The following is a 25,885-nucleotide window of genomic DNA, read 5'->3' as shown; positions in this document are numbered from 1 at the left end:
CTCCAAATTGATCACCAGCCAAGATGAAGCTGCCAGCTGTGGTTTGCAGGCTACAGCTGTCTGCTTTACCCTGACTGGCTATCAAAAATAGGGGGGACCCCACGCCATTTTTTTCATTTTTTTTTTTTTTTTTTTATTGGATAAATACTAAGCTAGGCACCCTTTAGTGCCACATGAAAGGTACTAAAGGTGCCAGCTTAGAATATGCAGGCGGGGGTAGGACGTTCTATATATTTGACATCCCTTCATCCATTGACGCTTTTTAGGCTGTGTGTCCACAATCAGGGTGTGAGGCAAATCCCGGGATATGAAGATGAATTATGACTCCAGTCATAATCCCTCATCACTCCCTGGCAGTGCCCCCTCCCTTCTTGTTCTCAGTGTTCCACTTACACCTCCATGGCCATGTCCTGTGATATGGAAATGAGGTGGTGTGGGAACAAAGGACACAGGATGACTCCCTGCCGTCACCCTGTAACAAGAGTTGTATCTCATTAGCAAGGCTATGGAACTAGCAGACAGAACGACTCCAGTAAAAAATGGTTCATATCTCGCAAGCCATATTTCCGATAAATATGGCAACCATAAAAATGGTGTCTCCGCATGCGGACGATGCCGGCACACCCTTTTTATGGGAGCAGGACATTGGGAAATGCCCCAGGCGTGATATCAGCCAATGGGGAACTGGCAGACAGGTCATGAGTCCCCTCGTTCTGTAGCTAAATTCATAACTGTCACAATGAGAGCATTGGCGTCCGCCTACGACGCTCCCAGGCAAAGTTATGGCCATATTCCATGTTGTGGATTTTGTCCATAACTCCAGCCAGGGGTGGAGCAGTGCTCCCTCTGAGGTCACGAAGGTAGGAGGGGACCTGGATTTGTCCAGGTTGATAACCCTACTTCGGCCATTTTCCAGTGTTCTTTCGCTGGGGGTCACGTGCAGGAAACATCTGTGGGAGTTCCTGGAAACCTGGTCTACAGCGCCCCCCTGTGGCCAGACGCACAAGGTAACTGATTGAATTGCATACCTGTCTGTAAACCATGCTTTATCTGTAACTGTACTCTGACATATGTATATTCTGTAGATTCCCTATTGTATATATTGTAGTTTCTAGTGTGCTTTAGGCTGATTAAATTATATAATTAATCTTGGGCTGTTCTGTTATCTCGATCTTGAATCCCACGTCTGTGTGTTCGGCTAATAGTTACCGTAAATCGGTTGGTGGCAGCGAATTGTGCCAAGGATTATTGTGGGGAGGCCAGTGAGATTCGGGGAGATTTTATATATTCCGCCCGCGGAGGTCGGGGGAATATATACCTTACTCTCACCGGGGACCCTTCAATAATCGGCATAAGTAGTATAGCGGCCTCCTTGCTTATGGTCGGGCAATTCCATAATTGGCCTGACTATAAGAGGGGCGCTAGAGAGCGCGTCACGTGCTCTGTCTGTCGGTCGGGAGGTATAAAGGAGGGGTGACCCCCACTTGTTACCCCCCGATTGTGACGTACTGGTAGCCAGCGCGGGGGATTTCTGAGTGACCCCCCCGGTGGTTTGTGACATATTGGTGGCATAGCGGTGGGATCGAGATAATAGTGTGTGTGAGTGTGAGACCCATACTCCCAGACACTAAAGACTGCCTGCAGCAGCTGTGGCTGCTGGGGTCTTCAGACTAGCTCAACACTAGAGTGTCAGAGTGCAGATACTGTAAGGTGTGTGGAGGCATCAGGTGTCAGTTCTGTGTCAGTGACCAAAAGTCTGCAAGAATGGCTGATGGCACCAGGAGCAGAGCTATGCAACTGGCCAATGCTAAGGCAGCAGCCGAAGAGAGGGAGGACGGTGCTGCGGACAGTAATGAGGAGGTTGCCCACGAGTCCTCCAGGAGCTCGACGCCAGAAAACAGCTCTGCAGAGGACATTGCACAACCTAGCAATTATGGACAAGATGAGGAGCAGCTCACCCAAGGGTCCTCAACGAGCCAGATGCCAGCCCTCCGCTCTGCAATGGACAGTGAAGCACCAGGCTCCGCAGCGGGCCGCAGATCACCACGTGCCATTCCACCGAGCCTGGGAGGCTCGGATAGCCTTCTTCAAATGGCTATGGCCCTTCTCCAGGCTGGAGACCAGAAGGGCTACAAGGAACTCCTGGCAGAGCGCAGGGCAGAGCGGCAGGCAGCGCGTGAAGAGCGCCAGGCAGAGCGTGAGGCTGCGGAGCGACGGCAACAGGCAGACCGTGACCACCAGCTGCAGCTAGCTCAGCTCCGGCCCTCATCAGCCACACGTGACCTTCAAGACACCAAACTTCCAAAGGTCCGTGTTGAGGACTTCCCAGTGCTGGAGAAGGATGGAGACTTGGACTCTTTCTTGACTGCTTTTGAACGGACTTGCTTGCAGCACCATCTGGACAAGGACCAGTGGGCCAAATACCTGACCCCCCGTTTAAGGGGTAGGGCCCTGGATATCCTTGGGGACTTGCCTGCTGAGGCAGATCAGGGCTACGACACCATCAAGCGGGCCCTGATCCAACAGTACAACCTCACCCCAGAGTCCTACCGCAAGAAGTTCCGGAGCCTACAGAAGGGACCAAAGGACTCCTGGGCTGACCACAGGCGGGCACTTGCCCGAGCTGCCGACCACTGGACCCAAGGCCTGCAGCTTTCCACCGGACCGGAGATCCTGGACTTGTTCATCACGGAGCAACTCTTGTGGAACTGCCCTGAGGATCTCCGCCAGTTCATCCGAGACCAGAAGCCAAAGGGGTCCACGGCTACAGCTGCCCTGGCCAATGACTACACCAACAATCGGGCTCCTGAAGCCAGGAGAGCAGCCACCAGCAGCACCTGGAGAGGGGGTAAGATGAATTCTGCGACTGCCCCACCTGCCCCTAGACTGCAGGGGGTGTCCCCCTCAACTCCCCTCTCCAGGCCCGTGGCAGAACCAAGACGGTGCCACCAGTGCAACCTACCTGGACACTTCAAGGCCATGTGCCCTCAGCGTCCCAAGGCCCCGGCTCCGTCCCCGTCCCAAGGGCCGCCCAAGGTGTATTGTGTGGGTGGGGGTGGTGGTAGGTCCCTGGACAGCTTCCAACCTGTCACCGTCGGCCGGTCTGTGACCATAGGACTGCGAGACAGCGCCTCGGAGGTGACTCTGGTGCGGCCTGAGATGGTGTCCCCCCAAGACTTGATCCCTGGAAAAACCCTCGCTGTCTCCGGGATTGGAGGCATTGACCCGGCGCTGCCTGTTGCTGACATTTATGTGGACTGGGGCGCAGGGCGAGGGGTGAGGGAGGTGGGGGTAACTGATCGGATCCCCGCAAACGTGCTACTTGGGACAGATTTGGGGCAGATAACCTCCCAGTTTGGGCCCCAACCAAGGGCTGAACCTTCAGCCAGTACTGACATGCCTCCGGACAATGTTAATGTGTTATCTATGAATGATGTAAGGGAGGAGGGAGTGAACTCTGATATTTCTGCTTGCATAGACACCATAGACACACACACAGCTGCAGCTGTGACAGGGGAGGGGGTCAGAGAAAGGTGTGACAATGCCTCTACAAGTAATCAGCCTGTGAGCTGGGATCTGTTGCCCTCTGCAGGGATAAGCAGAGAGCAGGGTGCTGCAGGGGGAGGACCAGTGTGTGGGGTGGGGGCTACCACAGCCAATGTGGGGTCCCCAGAGATTTCACAGCGGGGTTCTGTTGCTGCAGGAGGGGAACAGGCAGGTGAGATTGGGGCCGGTCCAGGAGCGGAAGTGCTCCCAGGTAAGATCTCGGTGCATGGTTCCCCCACAACCGGGGTGTCAGGAAGCCAGGTAGGTCTGCCTGAACCGGCGACTTGGTCAGGAACGGAGGAGGAGCAGGCACGACCCACGGTCGCAGCGGCTGTGGCCGCTGTCACCCGCAGTGGGAGTGCTGGAAGCCAAGGGGCCTCCCGGAGGTCCGATAGCTCTTCCCCTTCTGACCAAGTGGCAGCCGAGTCAGGTGGAGGCCAGGACACAGGTCCCGGGGTACTGACTGAAGATGTGACAGTCTCGTCGATTCTGGCCACATCTAGTCAGGGGTTTCAGGCAGCGTTAGAAGCTGACGACAGCCTGAAAGCTCTTAAGGAGCAGGCGGCACAGCCTCCCTCGGACTCGGACCCGGAGCGAGTGGTCTGGGACCAAGGACGGCTGTACCGGGCCACGGTCCAGCAGGGTTCACCGGAGGCGTGGCCCAGGGACCGACAGTTGGTGGTACCCTATCCGTTCCGGACGGAGTTGTTGCGGATCGCACATGAGATTCCGATGGCCGGACACCTAGGGATCGCTAAGACCAAGGCCAGGTTAAACCAGCATTTCTACTGGCCAAAAATGGGGGCCGATGTGGCTGCCTACTGCCGTTCGTGTGAAACCTGTCAGAGAGTGGGGAAGGCGGGGCCACGCCCCAAAGCCCCACTGGTATCTCTGCCAATCATCGATGAGCCTTTCAGGAGGGTGGCTGTGGATCTGGTCGGCCCGCTGGCCATCCCCAGCAGCTCCGGGAAACGCTTCATACTGACGGTAGTGGACTATGCCACCCGGTACCCAGAAGCAGTGGCCTTGTCGTCCATTCGGGCTGACAAGGTGGCCACCGCATTGCTGGAGATTTTCTCCCGAGTGGGTTTTCCCCAGGAAATGCTCACTGACCGGGGGACCCAATTCATGTCCCAGCTGATGGAGGCCCTCTGTAAGCAGGTCCAGGTGCGACATCTGGTGGCCAGCCCGTACCATCCACAGACTAATGGCCTGTGCGAGCGGTTTAATGGCACCTTAAAGCAGATGCTTAAGATGTTGGTCGACTCCCATGGGCGTGACTGGGAGCGGTATCTCCCACACCTGTTATTTGCTTACCGGGAGGTTCCACAGGCCTCAACAGGATTCTCACCGTTTGAGCTCCTGTACGGGCGACGTGTGCGGGGCCCCCTGGCTCTGGTGAAAGAGGCTTGGGAAGGGGATTTGGCCACCCCTGGAGTGTCGGTTATCGAGTATGTCATGCGCTTCCGGGACAAAATGCAAGCCTTGACGCAACTGGTACACGACAATATGGCTCAAGCCCAGGCCGATCAGAAGCGTTGGTACGACCAGAACGCTTGTGAGAGGACCTACCAAGTGGGTCAAAAGGTGTGGGTACTGGTCCCCGTACCACAGGACAAGCTTCAGGCAGCCTGGGAAGGCCCATACCTCGTGTACCAGCAGCTCAACCCTGTAACGTACCTGGTCACCCTGGACCCTGCCCGTGGAAGGCGGAAGCCCTTCCATGTGAACATGATGAAGGCACATCATGAGCGGGAGGCATGTGCGCTCCCCGTGTGCAACCTGCCCGAGGAGGGAGAAGCGGAAACCCTCTTGGATATGCTAGCCCAGGTTAGGGCAGGCGGATCCATTGAGGATGTGGAGGTTGGCCACCAGCTCTTGGAAGACCAACGGTCCCAGCTGTGGGCCACCCTCCTCCCCTTCCGGGGGTTGTTTACCAACCAGCCCGGAAGGACTGACTTGGCTGTCCATCACGTGGACACTGGGGATCATCCCCCGATCCGGCGTTCAGCATATCGGGTCTCCCTGGAGGTGCAGCAACACATGCGCCAGGAGATTGACGAGATGCTGAAGCTGGGGGTGATCCAGGCATCCAACAGCGCTTGGGCCTCGCCTGTAGTCCTCGTCCCTAAGAAGGACCGAACCACTCGGTTCTGCGTGGACTACAGGGGGCTCAATGCGGTCACGGTCGCCGATGCGTACCCAATGCCACGCATCGATGACCTGCTCGATCAGTTGGCCGGGGCTCAGTACCTGACCATCATGGATCTGAGCCGGGGATATTGGCAGATCCCCCTGACTCGCAAGGCCAGGGAACGCTCTGCCTTTATTACCCCATTTGGACTGTACGAGTCCACGGTGATGCCATTCGGGATGAGGAATGCCCCTGCCACTTTCCAGCGGATGGTCAACACCCTGCTCAAGGGACTTGAAGGGTACGCGGCCGCGTACCTGGATGACATTGCCGTCTTCAGTCCCACCTGGGAGGACCACCTAGAGCATCTAGCACAGGTGCTCAGGCGGATCCACCGGGCAGGTTTGACCATCAAGCCGGGAAAGTGTCAGCTGGCCATGAGCGAGGTCCAGTACCTCGGTCACCGGGTAGGTGGGAGAACACTGAAGCCCGAGCCTGAGAAAGTGGAAGCCATCGCATCCTGGCCCACCCCCAGGACCAAGAAGCAGGTGATGTCCTTCTTGGGGACCGCTGGGTACTATAGGAGGTTTGTTCCATGCTATAGTAGCCTGGCAAAGCCCTTGACGGACCTCACCAAGAAGAAGCTGCCCTCTGCAGTCGATTGGACAATGGACTGCGAGACAGCCTTCCGGGCCCTAAAGGACGCCCTGTCCAGCCCGCCCGTGCTACAGGCAGCCGACTTCACGCGGCCGTTTGTAGTACAGACCGACGCCAGTGACTTCGGCCTCGGTGCGGTGCTCAGCCAGGTGGACTCTGCGAGCCAAGAGCACCCAGTCTTGTACCTGAGCAGGAAGCTGTTACCAAGGGAAGTTGCCTATTCCACGATGGAGAAGGAGTGCCTGGCCATAGTGTGGGCCCTGCAGCGTCTGCAACCCTATCTATACGGGCGCCACTTCATCGTGGAGACGGACCACAATCCCCTCAGCTGGTTGCACACCGTCTCTGGGACGAATGGGCGATTGTTGCGATGGAGCCTTGCGCTCCAGCAATACAACTTCACCATTCGCCACAAAAGGGGCCGTGACCACGGTAACGCAGACGGGCTGTCCCGACAAGGAGAGGTCGCGGACGGGCGCACGGGGGAACACCGGAGTGTGCTGCCCCCTAGCGCCCTCAAAAGGGGGGAGGTGTGAGGCAAATCCCGGGATATGAAGATGAATTATGACTCCAGTCATAATCCCTCATCACTCCCTGGCAGTGCCCCCTCCCTTCTTGTTCTCAGTGTTCCACTTACACCTCCATGGCCATGTCCTGTGATATGGAAATGAGGTGGTGTGGGAACAAAGGACACAGGATGACTCCCTGCCGTCACCCTGTAACAAGAGTTGTATCTCATTAGCAAGGCTATGGAACTAGCAGACAGAACGACTCCAGTAAAAAATGGTTCATATCTCGCAAGCCATATTTCCGATAAATATGGCAACCATAAAAATGGTGTCTCCGCATGCGGACGATGCCGGCACACCCTTTTTATGGGAGCAGGACATTGGGAAATGCCCCAGGCGTGATATCAGCCAATGGGGAACTGGCAGACAGGTCATGAGTCCCCTCGTTCTGTAGCTAAATTCATAACTGTCACAATGAGAGCATTGGCGTCCGCCTACGACGCTCCCAGGCAAAGTTATGGCCATATTCCATGTTGTGGATTTTGTCCATAACTCCAGCCAGGGGTGGAGCAGTGCTCCCTCTGAGGTCACGAAGGTAGGAGGGGACCTGGATTTGTCCAGGTTGATAACCCTACTTCGGCCATTTTCCAGTGTTCTTTCGCTGGGGGTCACGTGCAGGAAACATCTGTGGGAGTTCCTGGAAACCTGGTCTACAGCGCCCCCCTGTGGCCAGACGCACAAGGTAACTGATTGAATTGCATACCTGTCTGTAAACCATGCTTTATCTGTAACTGTACTCTGACATATGTATATTCTGTAGATTCCCTATTGTATATATTGTAGTTTCTAGTGTGCTTTAGGCTGATTAAATTATATAATTAATCTTGGGCTGTTCTGTTATCTCGATCTTGAATCCCACGTCTGTGTGTTCGGCTAATAGTTACCGTAAATCGGTTGGTGGCAGCGAATTGTGCCAAGGATTATTGTGGGGAGGCCAGTGAGATTCGGGGAGATTTTATATATTCCGCCCGCGGAGGTCGGGGGAATATATACCTTACTCTCACCGGGGACCCTTCAATAATCGGCATAAGTAGTATAGCGGCCTCCTTGCTTATGGTCGGGCAATTCCATAATTGGCCTGACTATAAGAGGAGCGCTAGAGAGCGCGTCACGTGCTCTGTCTGTCGGTCGGGAGGTATAAAGGAGGGGTGACCCCCACTTGTTACCCCCCGATTGTGACGTACTGGTAGCCAGCGCGGGGGATTTCTGAGTGACCCCCCCGGTGGTTTGTGACACAGGGTTTGCAGCGTTATGGGCGCTGAGTGTTTTCCCTGCGTCCATAACGCTGCGTTGTGCAGTAGAAGCACAGTGGAAGGATTTTTGGAGATCCCATGCCCACTGTGCTTCTTTTCTCCGCAGCATAAACTGACCGGTAGCGTGGCTTCCCGAGCCTCAGCATGTCAATTTATGCTGCGGAGACGAGAGTGTTCTCTGCAGGTAGCATAGAGCTCCACAGCAGCCTGAACCCAAATCGTGGGCATGGGCAGCTGCAGGAAGGCTGACACTGTGTACTAGACGCCGTGTCGCTGGATCATGGCCACATAGCCTTAGGCCCCTTTCACACGTCAGTGATTCTGGGACGTTTGTGCTTTTTTTTAAACGTACCAGGATCACTGACATACGCAGACCCATTATAATGAATGGGTCTGCTCACACGACAGTGATTTTTCACTGCACGTGTCTCCGTGCGGCGTACCCGCGTGTGCGTGATTGCCGCACGGAGACATGTCCATTTTTTTCTGGCATCACTGATGTCCCACGGACCACGCAGTGGTGTGATCCGTGAAACACGTGCCAGAAAAAAACGTGCTTTTAAAATAAAAAACATTTTAACTCACCCGGCTCCAGCGATGTCTTCTGCAGCCCGTCCTCCCTGTTCCTTCTGTGCCGGCTCATTATTGTCGCGCATATTCATGATGCACGACACAGCCGACCCGGAAGCAGCTGCTGCGGGGGTCAGCGCCGGCCGGATGCTGCACCGCGGGAGCGATCAGCACCATGGAGAGCGGGAGCGGGTGCAGGTGAGTTAATCTCTAAGTGCAATCACGGGCCACGGAGAACGGAGCCCGGATTGCACTTAGACAACCCACGTGTGCCGTGATTCACGGCACACGGAGGGACATGTGCGTGTTTTACACGCCAGTGAAAAACGTCAGTGTTTTTCACTGACATGTGAAGCGGGCCTAAAAGTGAGAATATTGTTGCTACAGCAACATTTTGGGTGAAGTAGCTGTGGATTCAAAATGCTTAATATACTCCTGAATAAAATCCTTGATGGGTGCAGATTCCAAAATGGGGTCACTTGTGGGGGTTTTCTGACTTATAGGTACCTAAGGGGCTTGGTGCGCGAAGTTTATTTCAACTTTTCCAAAATTCAAATGGTGCTCCTTCCATTCCAAGCCCTCCCATTTATCCAAACAGAATGTGGAGAAGGAAATGACATCACAGGTTTTTTTTTCCAAAGGTCTGTGTTCAACCAACTTTATTATCACTGACAAGTCTTAAAAAACGCAGCATGAAAAACGCATGAAAAACGCATGAAAAACGCATGAAAAACGCATGAAAAACGCATGAAAAACGCATGAAAAACGCATGCGTTTTCGATGCGTTGTTTCTCAAAAAGCATTGTTTACAATTCTCCCCTCTGCCAGAGGGTGCGTTTTTTTCCGCGCGGAAAAAAAAGCAACGTGTGCACATACCCTAAGTCTATTCAGCGTGGCATAACCCTTCTTACACAACAATTAATAACCTCATTGATAGCAGCAACACACACAGACACTTTCTTCCCCAAGGAATCAGAGAAGATATGTGGGGAAGGGGAAATTTGTTTTGTTTTTTTGTTTTATTGCTAAATTATTTCCACATTTACACTTTAGTTAAAACACAACTTAACTATTCATTAAATTACCATACATAGTTGCTATCAACCTTATTTTCTCTTAGTTTCATTTATACTCGTTCATTTTATACAACGAACATTCATATTATAGCTCTATAGCTAGCTGAACATGTCCCATCTAAGCTACATAGCTGAGCACATGCATGTTACTAAGACTGGGCTATAACTTCCCCACAGCTGCAAATTGGAGCGCTGCTTGCGTGTCAGTATTAAACTATGCTGGCTCGCAGTATGTGTTCCACTGCGCTGAAGTCACTTTTTCATTAGCTGGGTCAGATAGTGACGCATGCTCCGTTATAGCATCTGAGAATTGCGCGTCACTATTGCACTTCATTCCGATTGGCTTGGGTACATATTCAACCTCAGACGCACCCCCCACCCGACACGCCCTCTGAAGCAGGGCGAAATGCGCGTCGGGGTGGAGGGACAACGGGCAACGCTGCACAGATTTTTATTTTTTTTTTACAAGTAATGGACTTTACATCATATCATCATATCTACATCGCCTCTTATTTACAAGTTTACAATATGTATAAATCCAATGAGCCACACTACATATATTGATTCTTAAGGGTGCTTTACACGCTGCAACATAGCTAGCGATCTCGTTAGTGATATGACACGCCAGATCGCAGATAAGATTTGCAGAGATCGCACATAGGTAATTTTTGTAGCGCTGGTCTCATGTGCAATCTCGGCAAATCGTATGTGCAATCTGTCGTGTTACATCGCTAACGAGATTACTAGCGATGTCGCAGCGTGTAAAGCACCCTTTAGGCTGCTCAGACATCCCTTATAAGATTGGACTGCACTGAATTTTATGTAAGGCTTGTTTGCTCAGCACTTTATTGTATATATGTATTCAAGCACATACTTAGGTCCTCTTACAATTTATTATTATTAATAATAATAATTTTATTCGTTTATATAGCGCTATTAATTCCACAGCGCTTTACATACATTGGCAACACTGTCCCCATTGGGGCTCACAATCTAGAGACCCTATCTGTATGTCTTTGGAGTGTGGGAGTGTTGAGGATAAAGAATTGAGTATTCAAAAATACTTAATTCAGCCATTTCATAGACTCAGTTATATAGTTCAGTAGATGTGAACTAACACACATATTTGTGAATGCTTTTGTTTCTTATTAACATGTATATATGTATATTGCATATTCAGTGTATTTTCCTTAAACTCAGTATATACTAGGATATATATGTATAGCTTGAATATGGCCACCATTTCCTGGTTTACACCCAAGACAGATGGACAAAGAGAAATTCCTGGATCCTAGACTGACCAATCAACGGAGAATATGTAGATCTCTCTACGTCATGAAGCCCTGACTTACGATACTTGATTGGACTAAAACTTTTGTTCACACCCCCTTACTGTTTGGTCTAGAGTCTCTTTCAAACAATAAAGAACACACTTGGTTAAGAGCCCGTCATGGAGATAGATGTAACTGACTTGCTGTGCAGTTATTTCTCATTCTCGTGTGCACCCATGACATTTTAATTAGAAGCAGCAGCCGGATATCAAGAGATCCTTTGAGTCTCATCATCATCGTCATTCTGACCTTGACAGTTGGCGCACCAAGTGTGGGGCAACCGAGAAGAGTGAGTCAGAGCTTCCACTTTCCGGACGTCTGGGGCTACTCCACAAGTATCCAGGTGTTGCTCGATATCGAGGACTTGATCACCCTCCGTTTCACGGTAAGAACATCATATACATTGTGTGTGCTGTTTTACCTGTGGATCGAGACACCTGGCGAAAGTGGGTGGTCACTAGTCCGGAGAATGGTAGTGCACCGGAGACCTAACGGTGTGACTGTCACTCGCCGGTGGGCTAGAAGGACCCAGCTCCCATAGGGGCTAGGGGTAGGTTGTAAAGTATCCGGCTGTCTGTAATTAGAAATGGGGTGTTTTCTTGAGTAGCTGTTTATTTGTATATAAGTGTATGGTTAATCAAGCTTGTGATTTCTCTGTTTGGTTCTCGGAGAGTTAATTGTCTGTTATTGTTCGCGGAGGGAGAGAAAATGGAGGCTAAGGAGCTGCTTGTCTTTGTTCTGTGTCTGCAGCCTCTTAGACAAAGACAGCAGGAGGGGGGAGGTTAATCACCCACTGCCTGCACTAAGAGGAAAGTTTGTGTGTGTGTTAGGAATGCGAGAGGGGGGAGCACATCCTTACATTCTTACACTCTGAGGAAGCAAAAAGGTGGGGGCTATATGTCCACCAGCTGCTTGAGGCAGAGCGGAGATCAAATTGCATAGCTATGTCCCTGCTGTCTTTTAGCTAAGAAACAGGGGGGTGGAGGGTGAAGAGGCAGACGCCGGGGGTGTTAAAACAGCGCAGCTCTTTGGAGCGAGGTAATATACAGGAGGTGGCTGCAGTCTTTGTATACTACATTAAGTTGTAATGATTTGAAAGAAAAACAAGTGTTATCTTGGTTTGGATTTGAGAGAAATTAACTAGTTTATGCGTTTTTCAGCATTTTGTAATCGTTGGTTTGTTTTTGGAACAGAGAGATAAGGGAATTGGCGTGTCCCCCAGTGTTTTATTTATATATATATATATATATAAAATACATCGATTCTTGTGTTAATAGCCGGAAATGGGAACACGTGGAGAACGGTATTAGTATCCACGTGTTGGACGCTGAAAAAGTGCGTCCGCTTACACGGGAAAGAGGGGGAGGGATTCCGGTGGTGGAGAAAAGTGTTTTGAACCAGCGTATTCCCCTGAGTATTAACTCATGCACTGCTATGTGAGACGCCGGAAAAATAGGAACGTACGAGGAACGGTATTGTATTCGTACGTTGGACGTCGCAGTATGTCCTTATTGCATAGTAGGGAAGCGGGAAGAGGGTTCAGTTGGATGTGGCCAATCCAGCTAGAGCACTGTATACTCTGTTCAAGAAGAGATTGTTTTTTAGTAGGAGCTGAGAACGCTGTCGCCCTAGTTACAAAAAACGGAAAAAATATAAAAGATTGCAAAAAGTTGTGTAATATCGTTGGACTACCACTAGATGGCAGGCTGCAACCCATGTATTGAAGTTCAGATTAATCTGTAGTGAGTTTATAATGAAGAACAAAGACCTCATTCACTGTCTGTTGCTGTTTGTAGAATCACTAAATATTTTTCTCTAGCGGTGCCTTATTGTTCTTCTCTAGAAGTCATTATATCTGGTGCTAATCATATCTCTCCTTTGTATGCTGAAATGCAAATTTACAGGCACCAAAAGTATCCCTGGTTTACTACGTAGTTCCAGCCACTCCCAGTACACCCAGGGAGTCACAACATGGATGCTACACCCGGAAGTCAGGTGCCTAGAACTTCCTGTGGCAGCCGTCTTGCTACACCCACTGATGGCAGTACACCTCATAAGCCACACCCCTCGCAATGGCTCTTTGTTCAAAGCTCTCCACCCATCCCCGGTGGGAGGTGTTCTGTGGTATAAATGACTAACATATTTGAATAAGTATAAATTGTATATTTGTTTACTCAGTTATCCCATAAATGCAAGTCAAAGATAAGTAAGTGAAATTTTTACAGAAATGATGTGGAAATAGATCTGTTCACATAAAATTAATTGGTATTTTAAAAGTCCTGCAGCATTATATCATAAAATAAAATAGAGGAAGGTAAATATATATATATCTTTGTATTATGTTAGTTAATTTAAAACAAAAATCGTAAACGACTTACCCCTACTGATGTCAAAATGTATCAAATCCATTTGTAAAAAGGAATTAGGAAAAATGTATAATGTATCCAATGTAGATTTTGCTAATGGATGTGTTCCCTGCTACGTCTTTGTTATAACAAAGGATGAGTTTTTTTTTCCTTCTTCCTGTCTCACTTTTAAGAAGAATGGAATGTGTCTCTCTCCAATAGTGACGTGAGTTTGGTTTAACCCTTAGAGTTCAGGATTTCCCATTTTTAGTTTGCTGCTTATACCTGAATAGGGAATATTAAATTTTATGGGATGTGCGATATAATTTGTGTTGTTTTGTGTTTAATGGCGATTTATTTGAACAATATATTTTTATTTTGTGACTCCATCACCTTTTCTGTTTTTACGATTATTTCTAAACCATTCATATATTTTTTGCCAGTTAGTCGCCTAGTCACAGCTGTCATTTCATCATGTCTCAGTCGTTTCTAGTATGAAAGGTTTTTCTTTTCTTTATGGATACAGTGTTGTTTATTGTAAAGTTTTAAAATTCCCCAGTAATGTATATTGTTGTGAGATGTACGTTATTTTCAGTGTTTGTTCCTTTTAGTATGTGGCTAATTTATTACCTGCTATTTTATCTTTTCTTTTAGGGAATACCAGTATACAAATGCTGAATTTTGCCATATTGGTAAATAAACAATTAAACAAGGGGGGGAATAAGGTATTAATTATATTCTCCAGTTTCTTGGAGGGCGCAGCAGGCATATTAGATAGGTTTTGAAATTGACCTTGGTTTTGAAGCTGACCTGTTTCCCATAGGTTATGTTTATTAGATTACTATGGGGTATATCTGTTAACTGAAATAGGAAAGTCTTGTCTTATATGTTTATTTGTTTATTTGTTTGTTTATTTATTTAGTATTCTCAGTCATGTGAGGTATAGATGACCACTAACTGTATTATGATCAGAGATGAAGTTATAAGAATGATCTAATGTATATTTTTTAGTTTTTGTTTTTATAGATGAAACCAGATGGTGGTCGATTCTGCACTGGATATGCTGCTGTTTACACCACATGAGGTAGTCTAAATTCGACCACTCCCTCCAATCCTATTGATACAGGAGACAGTGATGCATTAAATGCCTCTCTTGATGGGTAGAACAGGAGTGGGTAAGAGTCTTTAGAGGTGTATGTAGGTTGTAGATTTTTTTCCTGTTGTCAAATGAATTAGGTATGCCGAAAAGAAAGTCTAGATCTGAGCTGATGGATTCGGATGGAGATCCTTGCACAGGTGCAGCTGACCAAGAAGCAGTGAACGGGCCTAGAGTTGAGAGTCTTTCACCAATACCGACCATGCCTTGGTGACATTGGTCACGTCAGTGACTTCTGTTACTCCTTGTGTTCTTAAATCCCTACAGGAACAAGCGATACAACAAGGAATGGAGTGTGACATGCAGGGAGCCAGCTGACTGAGGAAGGTCTGTGGACAAAGGGTGGTAAGCTTTCTCTGCCATGAGAGCTCTTCTTAATGATGGCCCAGGTAACATCTGTGAAAGAGAATTGTCAGCGTGTGCTTTGGTGACACCGGGTTCAGTACCCAGGTGGGCAGATTCACCCAGTCTTGTGAGACAAGTGCTTAGAATGAAGTGAGAAAAAAACTGTAAAGAGTCCGTAGAAACACCCTGCACCTACTCTACCCATTCTTAGAGACTGCAAACTGATTATAGATGTATATCATGAGCACGTTGTATGCAAGTCTGTGCGTGTTGTGTAAATTTCTTTCCAGGTTTGGTCAGAGGCATTCCTGTGCAGAAAACGACATTATTGTTGAGAAGCACATGAAGGTGGTATGTAAAGAAAAATGTGTTTACAAAAAGTGTATATTTTATAGAAAAGTGGAAACTAGTAAATGGTGTATAAAATGTATATGTTCTGTTTTCTTTTTGCAATAAGCAGGTCTTTATGTAAGATGTTTTTTGGTTTAGCATAGACATGTATATTTTTATATAATTGACTGAATAGTGTGCTAAACAGGTGTATTCTCCAATTCCAGATCTTAAATCAGAGCTATTAGCATATGGTCTCCAGTCAGGAGACTGATTGATCCTAAAGGACAAGCGAGAAAGAGCTATGAGTCAACACTAGAGGAGCTGATCCAACCACAGAAACATCTATGGATCCACACCTCGCATTGCAGAAGGGTTAATCAACCAGAGCTGCACTGAGCGTTCTGCTCATACTTATCCTTTTCAGAAAACCCTGTACAGTTTTAGACCAGTCTTGCCAGAACAGTTAGAAGAGAGGACTTAGAGAACCTTGAGACATGGGAAAGTCCAACTACAAAGGGTGAGGACTCGCCTAGGAGTCCTTGGTCTCAAACCGGTGAAGAAAACCCCTTTCCCCTTTCCGCCCATGTTTCAACGTTCAGTTAGGCAGGTTTTTCAACAGATCTTTCTACCTCTCTTCCTAAGGGAACACAGTACCCTTAGAATTTAGAAATGGCAGAAGTAAGTCTTTAGGGGGGACTGTTGAGGATAAAGAATTGAGTATTCAAAAATACTTAATTCAGCCATTTCATAGACTCAGTTATATAGTTCAGTAGATGTGAACTAACACACATATTTGTGAATGCTTTTGTTTCTTATTAACATGTATATATGTATATTGCATATTCAGTGTATTTTCCTTAAACTCAGTATATACTAGGATATATATGTATAGCTTGAATATGGCCACCATTTCCTGGTTTACACCCAAGACAGATGGACAAAGAGAAATTCCTGGATCCTAGACTGACCAATCAACGGAGAATATGTAGATCTCTCTACGTCATGAAGCCCTGACTTACGATACTTGATTGGACTAAAACTTTTGTTCACACCCCCTTACTGTTTGGTCTAGAGTCTCTTTCAAACAATAAAGAACACACTTGGTTAAGAGCCCGTCATGGAGATAGATGTAACTGACTTGCTGTGCAGTTATTTCTCATTCTCGTGTGCACCCATGACATTTTAATTAGAAGCAGCAGCCGGATATCAAGAGATCCTTTGAGTCTCATCATCATCGTCATTCTGACCTTGACAGGAGGAAACCGGAGAACCCGGAGGAAACCCACACAAACACAGGGAGAACAAACTCCTTGCAGATGGTGTCCTTGGTGGGATTTGAACCCAGGACCCCAGTGTTGCAAGACTGCTGTGCTAACCACTGAGCCATATTTTATTTACCTCTGTCACTGTATTCAAGCTTTGTACATACCATATAGAGGGCACAATGCAATTTACCGCTAGTATATATAACAAGATAAGCTGTTTAAATGTCACTTGTGCAACAATAAAATAAATCTCTTTGTTAATATATGGGCTCTAAATTGGGTATCTACTGGACTAGGTCAAGATAGAAGTGTATACCTGTACTTATTACGAAATACTGCCTACAGTTCCTTCAATTGAAATGTTTTACTATTTATACTGTTTACATAATTTAAATATTACTTCTAAAAATTGTTTTTTATATCTCATTTCCCTTCTTTTCACACCGTTTTTTTCTCAGATTAATATCTGGGTTTTGAGTTGATATTTAATTGTTTCCACTGTAGCAACTCCTTCTATAGTGATAGAAGTCCTTGACGAAGCTGATCTGGATCTGCTAGAACCGAGAAGCTCTGTTATATTCGGAAGAGGCCTGGAAATCCTATGATCAATGGGTCCTATAGAAGCATCAGCACTGCCCCTGCATTAGGCTCACTGGTCAGGCAAAGTACAAGACACAAGAAGTAATAGAACAATTTTAGTACAAGAACTTAATCCTGTAACACATTTACAATAGTGTGGTGTCATATCCCAGGACGTAGTGCTGTAAATGTATGGCTCTTGGTCGTTATCGGGCTAATAACCTAAACTGAGCCACTAAAGTGCACACAATTTAATCATCTGATAGACTGAGTTTAGACCCCTGCCTGCCACACGTCAACTTCAGACAGGGATGGAGCAGTGCCGCAATGTAAAAAACAAGCACAAAAAAGCTACAACATACTTGGTGGTACAATGTGAAGAGAATTCACAAAAGCCACATACCCATCCTCCCAATAATCAGCAGTAAACTCTTACCTTCATGAATTCCTCCTGAATAATGTCAAATTTCTGTTTTTCATGTACAGCTCTAGCAGTGTTCGTTCCGTCAAACGGCTCTACACAGGGAAACACACACTTAAAATGATTTACGAATAAACATTGTTTTCAGTCTCAACATATCATAAATGCAGTGCGGTGCGTGACCCTCCCAAATTATGAATACTAAAGCACCTTTGTACTTTCGTGACCATCTCCTACTAGTTTGTATCTTGAGCTCCTATGCAGATGTGTGCGGCCATGATAGAGGCTACAACCATGGTCTCATCCTGCAGTCATGCTCCTCTACGTCTTGCAAACAAATAGACGCAAGTTTGACTGTAGGATTAGACTACAACAGGGATTACAGAAGTTATCCACTACCTAACTCATTTCATATTTTATCCATCAATCGTGCTATTTGCCACTAAATCCATCCATACTCTTATAGCAATCTAAACCTTTTATCATGCAGATAGCATCACTTGGTGTCTACCAGCGGCAGCTCTGATATTTACATCCATCTTTTCCTCTCTCTCCACAGGCTTACTGTGTGCTATTACAAGTGCCATCATGCATTGCTGCAGCCTGTTATCTAGCACTTCGCTCGTCCCCCCTCCCTTCTCCATGATGTGCTGCTGAAGATATTGGGAGATACAAAGTGTAAGGGGTACTTCTCACATAGCAGCGATCTCGCTAGTGATCTCGTTAAGTTACAGGTTTTGTGACATAATAGGGGTCTCACCAGCTATCTCGTTATGTGTGACACTAAGGAGTGACCTGGCCCCTGCTGTGAAATCGCTGATCATTACACTGTTCTAGTTTATTTTCTTCAAAGCCGATGTCCTGCTAGGCAGGACGCATTGCTGTGTTTGACACCTACCAACAGCCTCCTATACAGGTCGCTCATCATTATACAGGTCGCTGATCTTCACTGCATCATTGATAAGGTCTGACATCTCACCAGCGACCTCCCTGCGACTAAGGGTACCTTCACACTTAGCGATGCAGCAGCGATCCGACCAGCGATCTGACCTGGTCAGGATCGCTGCTGCATCGCTACATGGTCGCTGGTGAGCTGTCAAACAGGCAGATCTCACCAGCGACCAGTGAACAGCCCCCAGCCAGCAGCGACGTGCAAGCGACGCTGCGCTTGCACGGAGCCGCCGTCTGGAAGCTGCGGAGACTGGTAACTAAGGTAAACATCGGGTATGGTTACCCGATGTTTACATTAGTTACCAGTGTGAGCAGGGAGCCGCGCACACTGAGCGCTGGCTCCTTGCTCTCCTAGCTACAGTACACATCGGGTTAATTAACCCGATGTGTAATGCAGCTACATGTGCAGAGAGCAGGGAGCCGCGCACACTGCTTAGCGCTGGCTCCTTGCTCTCCTAGCTGCTGTACACATCGGGTTAATTAACCCGATGTGTACAGCAGCTACATGTGCAGAGAGCCGGAGCCGGCAGCACAGGCAGCGTGAGAGCTGCAGAGGCTGGTAACTAAGGTAAATATCGGGTAACCACCTTGGTTACCCGATGTTTATCTTGGATACAGCTTACCTCAGCTGTCAGATGCCGGCTCCTGCTCCCTGCTCGCTTCATTTGTCGCTCTCTTGCTGTCACACACAGCGATCTGTGTGTCACAGCAGGAGAGCGGCTTTGAAGAAAACGAACCAGGGCTGTGTGTAACGAGCAGCGATCTCGCAGCAGGGGCCAGATCGCTGCTCAGTGTCACACACAGCGAGATCGCTAATGAGGTCACTGCTGCGTCACAAAAAGCGTGACTCAGCAGCGATCTCGGCAGCGAGCTCGCTGTGTGTGAAGCACCCCTTACCAGCTATCCTTATCAGGTCGCATAGTTTTCGGGATCACTGGTAAGTCGTTAAATGTGACGGGGGCTTAAGAGCAGTCCAGGATAGGTCCCAGCCCATCTGGCAATTACAAACTGGCCAGCACAGCCTTGTCACTGTTTGTTCTGCAAATTTCAGCACTTTTCATCAGTCCACATCAGTGATTGGATTACCTAAACCCTTTGCTTTTGAAATGCAGATCAGAGCACTTCAATAGATGTTGGTCACACCTGTTACTGTTGAATGAAATGGTCAGCTTAAGGTCCAGTCACACTAAGCAACTTACCAGCGATCCCAACAACGATAGGGATCGCTGGTAAGTTGCTAGGAGGTTGCTGGTGAGATGTCACACTGCGACGCTCCAGCGATCCCACCAGCAACCTGACCTGGCAGGGATCGCTGGAGCGTCGCTACACGAGTTGCTGGTGAGCTCACCAGCAACCAGTGACCAGCCACACGTGCAGAGAGCAGGGAGCAGCGCACACTGAGTGCTGGCTCCCTGCTCTCCTAGTACAGCACACATCGGGTTAATTACCCGATGTGTGCTGCAGCTACATGTGCACAGAGCAGGGAGCAGCGCACAATGCTTAGCGCTGGCTCCCTGCTCTCCTGGCTACAGCACACATCAGGTTAATTAACCCGATGTGTCCTGCAGCTACATGTGCACAGAGCAGGAGCCGGCACTGACAGTGAGAGCGGCTGAGGCTGGTATCAAAGGTAAATATCGGGTAACCAAGGACAGGGCTTCTTGGTTACCCGATGTTTACATTGGTTACCAGCCTCCGCAGAAGCCGGCTCCTGCTGCCTGCACATTTAGTTGTTGCTGTCTCGCTGTCACACACAGCGATCTGTGCTTCACAGCGGGACAGCAACAACTAAAAAATGGCCCAGGACATTCAGCAACAACCAACGACCTCACAGCAGGGGCCAGGTTGTTGCTGGATGTCACACACAGCAACATCGCTAGCAACGTCACAAAAGTTGTTCGTTAGCAGCGATGTTGCTAGCGATGTTGCTTAGTGTGACGGGGCCTTTAGTTTAGTGAGGCACTGAGGCAGCCTAATTGTGATTCATTCAAAAACATCCATATCCATCATCAGGAGCCAAGTGATAAATCAGACAAAATAAAAGTAAGTTATGTGCTGGAAACAAAGTATCAGACATAACAGATGAGGAAGAAGGATCTGCATTACAGTCCAGTACTAGGTGATCACTGCTGAGATGTGTTCATAGAAGCTGTACATCCAATACAACAATAATACAAAAGGTATTGTTAAGAAGAAATATGATGTATGGCAAGGAGGTGAAGAAGTAGTTTGGTAGAACTACCCTGGCCTGGTGTCCAGTTTGGTCCTCCGTGGCAGCTGGACCAGGGGAGTATTCACTTCTGTGATGACAATAGTCTGGCATACTGGGCACCTCTGCTACTTATTAGGCCTCACACAATGTCATGACGTGTGTCACGTCACGGTGGCTTAGTAAATATTGCCCCATTTAAGTGCCTTGCACTCTAGTAATTGGGAAGCAGCGTTTCCTTACCTTCCACACAGATGTATTTGTTCCTCCATTCAATGCCTTCTGTCCGTTGAACGGTTTTGCCTTCGCAAACCGAAATCAGCTTGTTCTTCCAGCTAAGACAGAAATGCAGTATTAGTATAGGACACAATACAATGTGCCAAGCTTAGACAAAACAAGCCAAGAAGGATGGGTGTGCATAATACAGAATATACAATAAAGACCTCCTTGATGAATATGGCTTTTTAGAAATCCTCACTTGCTCCTCTGCATCTTTCATTCCTGCGTAAAATTCTGATTTTGCACTAATGCATTAAACTCTGCAAATCTCAGCATTCCCATAGTGAATAGGCATGACCTGTTTACACAGAATTGGTGCAGGCCACACTTCTACTCAGTGTATAAAAGATACACAGAATGTGACCAGGTACACATCTCGATTGTATATCATCTAACCATTTTAGAAGAAAGCCACTCCATAATGAAATTAGAACCCGAAAACAGGAGCTTTAAAGTCCAATTATAAAAATGTTTTATTTAATTTAAACACACAGTAAAACCACATATAATAAAACACTCATAGAAACAGTGGTAAGAAGTGCTACTTGAAAGGGAACACCCAGAAGCATGTGAGAGACTTGGGCTAGGAGTTCTATAGACAGAATACTAGGGAGCCCAAGTAATGTTAAATAATGCAAGTTGTCTAGCCGGTAGAATGAAGCCGTCAAAAGTGATGAACAGCTTACCCATAGTTAGTACACCTCACCCCCGTGTTCACATGAAACAAAACTCCTCCAACGCGCGTTTCGCGTCGCACAGTGTCAGCTTCCACAGGGTGGTTCTAACACTGGTTCTAATTTCAGTGTATAAAAGGACAAAGAAGGGAATTTTGTTACTTACCGTAAATTCCTTTTCTTCTAGCTCCAATTGGGAGACCCAGACGATTGTGTATAGCTACTGCCTCCGGAGGCCACACAAAGCATTACACTAAAAAGTGTAAGGCCCCTCCCCTTCTGGCTATACACCCCCCGTGGGATCACGGGCTGATCAGTTTTAGTGCAAAAGCAAGAAGGAGGAAAGCCAATAACTGGTTAAACAAATTCAATCCGAAGGAACATCGGAGAACTGAAACCATTCAACATGAACAACATGTGTACCCGAACAAACCAAAAATCCTGAAGGAAACAGGGGCGGGTGCTGGGTCTCCCAATTGGAGCTAGAAGAAAAGGAATTTACGGTAAGTAACAAAATTCCCTTCTTCTTCGGCGCTCCATTGGGAGACCCAGACGATTGGGACGTCCAAAAGCAATCCCTGGGTGGGTAAATGAATACCTCAAGTTTGGACTGTAAAAACAGCCCTTCCCTACATGGAGGCAACCTCCGCCTGCAGGACTCATCTACTTAGGCTGGCATCCGCCTAAGCGTAGGCATGCACCTGAAAATGCTTGGTGAAGGTGTGTAGACTCGACCAGGTAGCCGCCTGGCACACCTGCTGAGCCGTAGCCTGGTGCCGTAATGCCCAGGACGCACCCACGGCTCTGGTAGAATGGGCCTTCAGCCCTGATGGAACCGGAAGCCCAGTAGAACGGTAGGCTTCAAGGATTGGTTCCTTGATCCATCGAGCCAGGGTGGATTTTGCAGCCTGCGACCCCTTGCGCTGACCAGTGACAAGGACAAAGAGTGCATCCGAGCGGCGCAGGGGCGCCGTGCGGGAATGTAGATTCTGGGTGCTCTACACCAGATCCAACAATGCAAAGCCATTACATATCGATGAAATGGATAAAAGGAAGGTAAGGAGATATCCTGATTGTGATAAAAAGGGGATACCACCTTAGGGAGAAACTCTGGGATCGGGCGCAGCACTACCTTATCTTGGTAAACACCAGGAAGGGAGCTTTGGATGACCGCGCTGCTAGTTCGGACACTCTCCAAAGAGACGTGACCGCTACCAGAAAGGCCACTTTCTGTGAAAGTCGAGAAAGTGAAACATCCCTCAGAGGCTCGAAGGGCGGCTCCTGGAGAGCAAGTAATACCCTGTTCAGATCCCATGGGTCTAACGGCCTCTTGTACGGAGGGACAATGTGATAACCCCCCTGCAGGAACGTGCGTACCTGAGGAAGTCGTACTAGGCGCTTCTGAAAGAATACCGACAGCGCTGCGACTTGTCCCTTAAGGGAGCCGAGCGACAAACCTTTTCCCAAACCAGATGCATGAAAGGAGGAAAAAGGAGACAATGCAAATGGCCAGGGAGACACTCCCTAAGCAGAGCACCAAGATAAGAATAACTTCCACGTCTTGTGGTAGATCTTGGCAGACGTCGGCTTCCTAGCCCGTCTCATGGTGGCAATGACGTCTTGAGATAATCCTGAAGACGCTAGGATCTCGGACTCGATGGCCCCACAGTCAGGTTCAGGGCCGTAGAATTCAGTGGAAAAAACGGCCCTTGGGACAGTAAGTCTGGCCGGTCTGAGAGTGCCCACGGTTGGCCGACCGTGAGATGCCACAGATCCGGGAACCACGACCTCCTCGGCCAGTCTGGGACGACGAGGATGGCGCGGCGGCAATCGGAGCTGAGCTTGCGTAGCACTCTGGGCAACAGTGCCAGAGGTGGAAACACATAGGGTAGCTGGAACTGCGACCAATCCTGAACTAAGGCGCCTGCCGCCAGAGCTCTTTGCTCGTGAGACCGCGCCATGAAAATCGGGACCTTGTTGTTGTGCCGAGACGCCATTAGGTCGACGTCCGGCATCCCCCAGCGGCTACAGATTTCCTGACACCATTCTGGGTGCAGAGGCCATTCCCCTGCGTCCATGCCCTGGCGACTGAGGAAGTCTGCTTCCCAATTTTCCACGCCCGGGATGTGAACTGCGGATATGGTGGATGCTCTGTCTCCCACCCACATCAGAATCCGCCGGATTGCCTGGTAGGCTTGGCGATGCGTGTTCCGCCTTGGTGGGTGATGTATGCCACCGCTGTGGAATTGTCCGACTGAATTCGGATCTGTTTTCCTTCCAGCCACTGCTGGAAGGCTTGCAGGGCAAGATACACTGCCCAGATTTCCAGAACATTGATCTGAAGGATGGACTCCTCTCAAGAGAGTCCTTGACCGCCTGAGAAGGGAGACGTTCCTGTCTAGGGACGTCGACTCCCCAACCCATTGGCAAAGCATGTCCCATTGAAGTGGACGCAGATGAAACTGCGCGAAAGTGACTGCCTCTGCATGAGGCGTCTTAAGGGGTGTGACTGGCCTTGAAGGAGAGACTGCACCCCCGTCTGTAGTGAACGCTGCTTGTCCAGCGGAAGCTTCACTATCGCTGAGGGAGTGTGAAACTCCATGCCCAGATATGTCAGCGATTGGGTCGGTGCCCGATTTAACCTTGAAAAGTTGATGATCCACCCGAAACTCTGGAGAGTCTCCAGCGCCACGTTCAGGCTGTGTTGGCATGCCTCTTGAGTGGGTGCCTTGACAAGTGGATCGTCCCAGTAAGGATCACAGAGTGACCCTGAGAGTGCAGGACTGCTGCCACTGCTGCCCTGAACTTGGTGACAACCCGTAGGGCTGTCGCCAGACCGAAGGGCAGGGCTACGAACTGAAGATGCTCGTCTTCAATAACGAATCGTAGCAAACGCTGGTGCTCTGGAGCAATCGGCACGTGGAGATAAGCATCCTGATGTCTATTGATGCTAGGAAATCTCCTTGAGATATTGAGGCAATGACGGAGCGGAGGGTTACATCCGGAACCGCCTGGCCTTCACGTGCTTGGTGAGCAGTTTTAGGTCCAGAACGGAACGGAAAGAGCCACCCTTTTTTGGCACCCCAATCAGATTGGAGGAAAAAACCGTGTCTTGTTCCTGAAGAGGAACAGGGATTACCACTCCTTCTGCCTGCAGAAGAGCATCGGCTCGGTGGGGGGGGGGGGGGGGGAAGTTCTGAAGAATCGAGCCGGAGGACGAGAACAGAGCTCTATCCTGTACACGTGAGACACAATGTCTCTCACCCACCGGTCTGTGACCTGTGGCAGCTAAATGTCGCCAAGCGGGAGAGTCTGCCACCAACCGCGGATGCGGAGAGAGAGAGCTGAAAGTCATGAGGAGACCGCCTTGGTAGCGGTTCCTCCGGCTGCCTTCCTTGGGCGTGATTGAGCCCGGCCGGAATCTGAGCCCCTCTGAGCCTTTTGAGCCCTTTTGGACGAGGACAATTGGGACCTGCCCGAGCCTGGGAAGGACCGAAACCTCGACTGTCCCTCCAGGACAGCATTACTAGGGTAAGTCGCAATGCAGACATTGCGAGGTTAAGGACACCACCTGCGGCACAGATGTACATGTGCTCAAGACCAGCTGCGCAAGACCAGCTGAAATAGCTTAGAGTGCCCATACGGCTGCGAATGCCGGAGCAACCGACACGCTGATAGCTTCACAGACAGATTTCAACCAGAGGTCCATCTGTCTGTCAATGGCATCTTTAAGTGAAGTCCCATCTCCACTGCAACTATGGATCTAGCCGCAAGCCTGGAGATTGGGGGATCCACCTTTGGACCCTGGGTCCAGCGCTTGACCACGTCAGGGGGAAGGGATAACGTGTATCCTCAATACGTTTGGAGAAAACGCTTATCTGGTAAGCGTGGTGTTTCTGAACTGCTTCTCTGAAGTCAGCGTGGCCAGAAAAGTACTCAATATACGCATGAGATACTGAAAAGGGATTTCTCCTGCTGTGAAGCTGACTCCTCCACTGGGGGAGCTGAGGGAGAAATATCCAACATTCCATTGATGGACGCTATAAGATCATTCACTATGGCGTCACCATCCGGTGTATCCGGATTGAGAGCGGTGTCAGGACCAAAGCCCTGATCAGCTACGTCTGCCTCATCATACAGAGAGTCCTCCTTTGCTGGGACCCTGACCAGTGATGAAGCCGAGTGCCGCACC

At 48.8% G+C, this 25,885-nt stretch overlaps 1 protein-coding gene across 1 annotated transcript in view; it reads right to left on the bottom strand.

Moving 5' to 3' along the window:
* The window catches only part of TENT2 (terminal nucleotidyltransferase 2), a 125,585-nt gene that overhangs the window by 12,719 nt on the left and 86,981 nt on the right, over positions 1–25,885 (bottom strand). Inside the window, exons 12-13 of the mRNA XM_075325773.1 lie at positions 20,984–21,075; positions 17,596–17,675 (exon numbers count right to left, since the gene is read on the bottom strand). Coding sequence (XP_075181888.1) covers positions 17,596–17,675; positions 20,984–21,075 — 172 coding nt within the window. The remainder of the gene's footprint in view (positions 1–17,595; positions 17,676–20,983; positions 21,076–25,885) is intronic.

Source organism: Anomaloglossus baeobatrachus, chromosome 1 (genome assembly GCF_048569485.1).
Source record: "Anomaloglossus baeobatrachus isolate aAnoBae1 chromosome 1, aAnoBae1.hap1, whole genome shotgun sequence".
Lineage (NCBI taxonomy): Eukaryota > Metazoa > Chordata > Amphibia > Anura > Aromobatidae > Anomaloglossus > Anomaloglossus baeobatrachus.
This window is presented reverse-complemented; position numbering and strand designations above follow the sequence as displayed.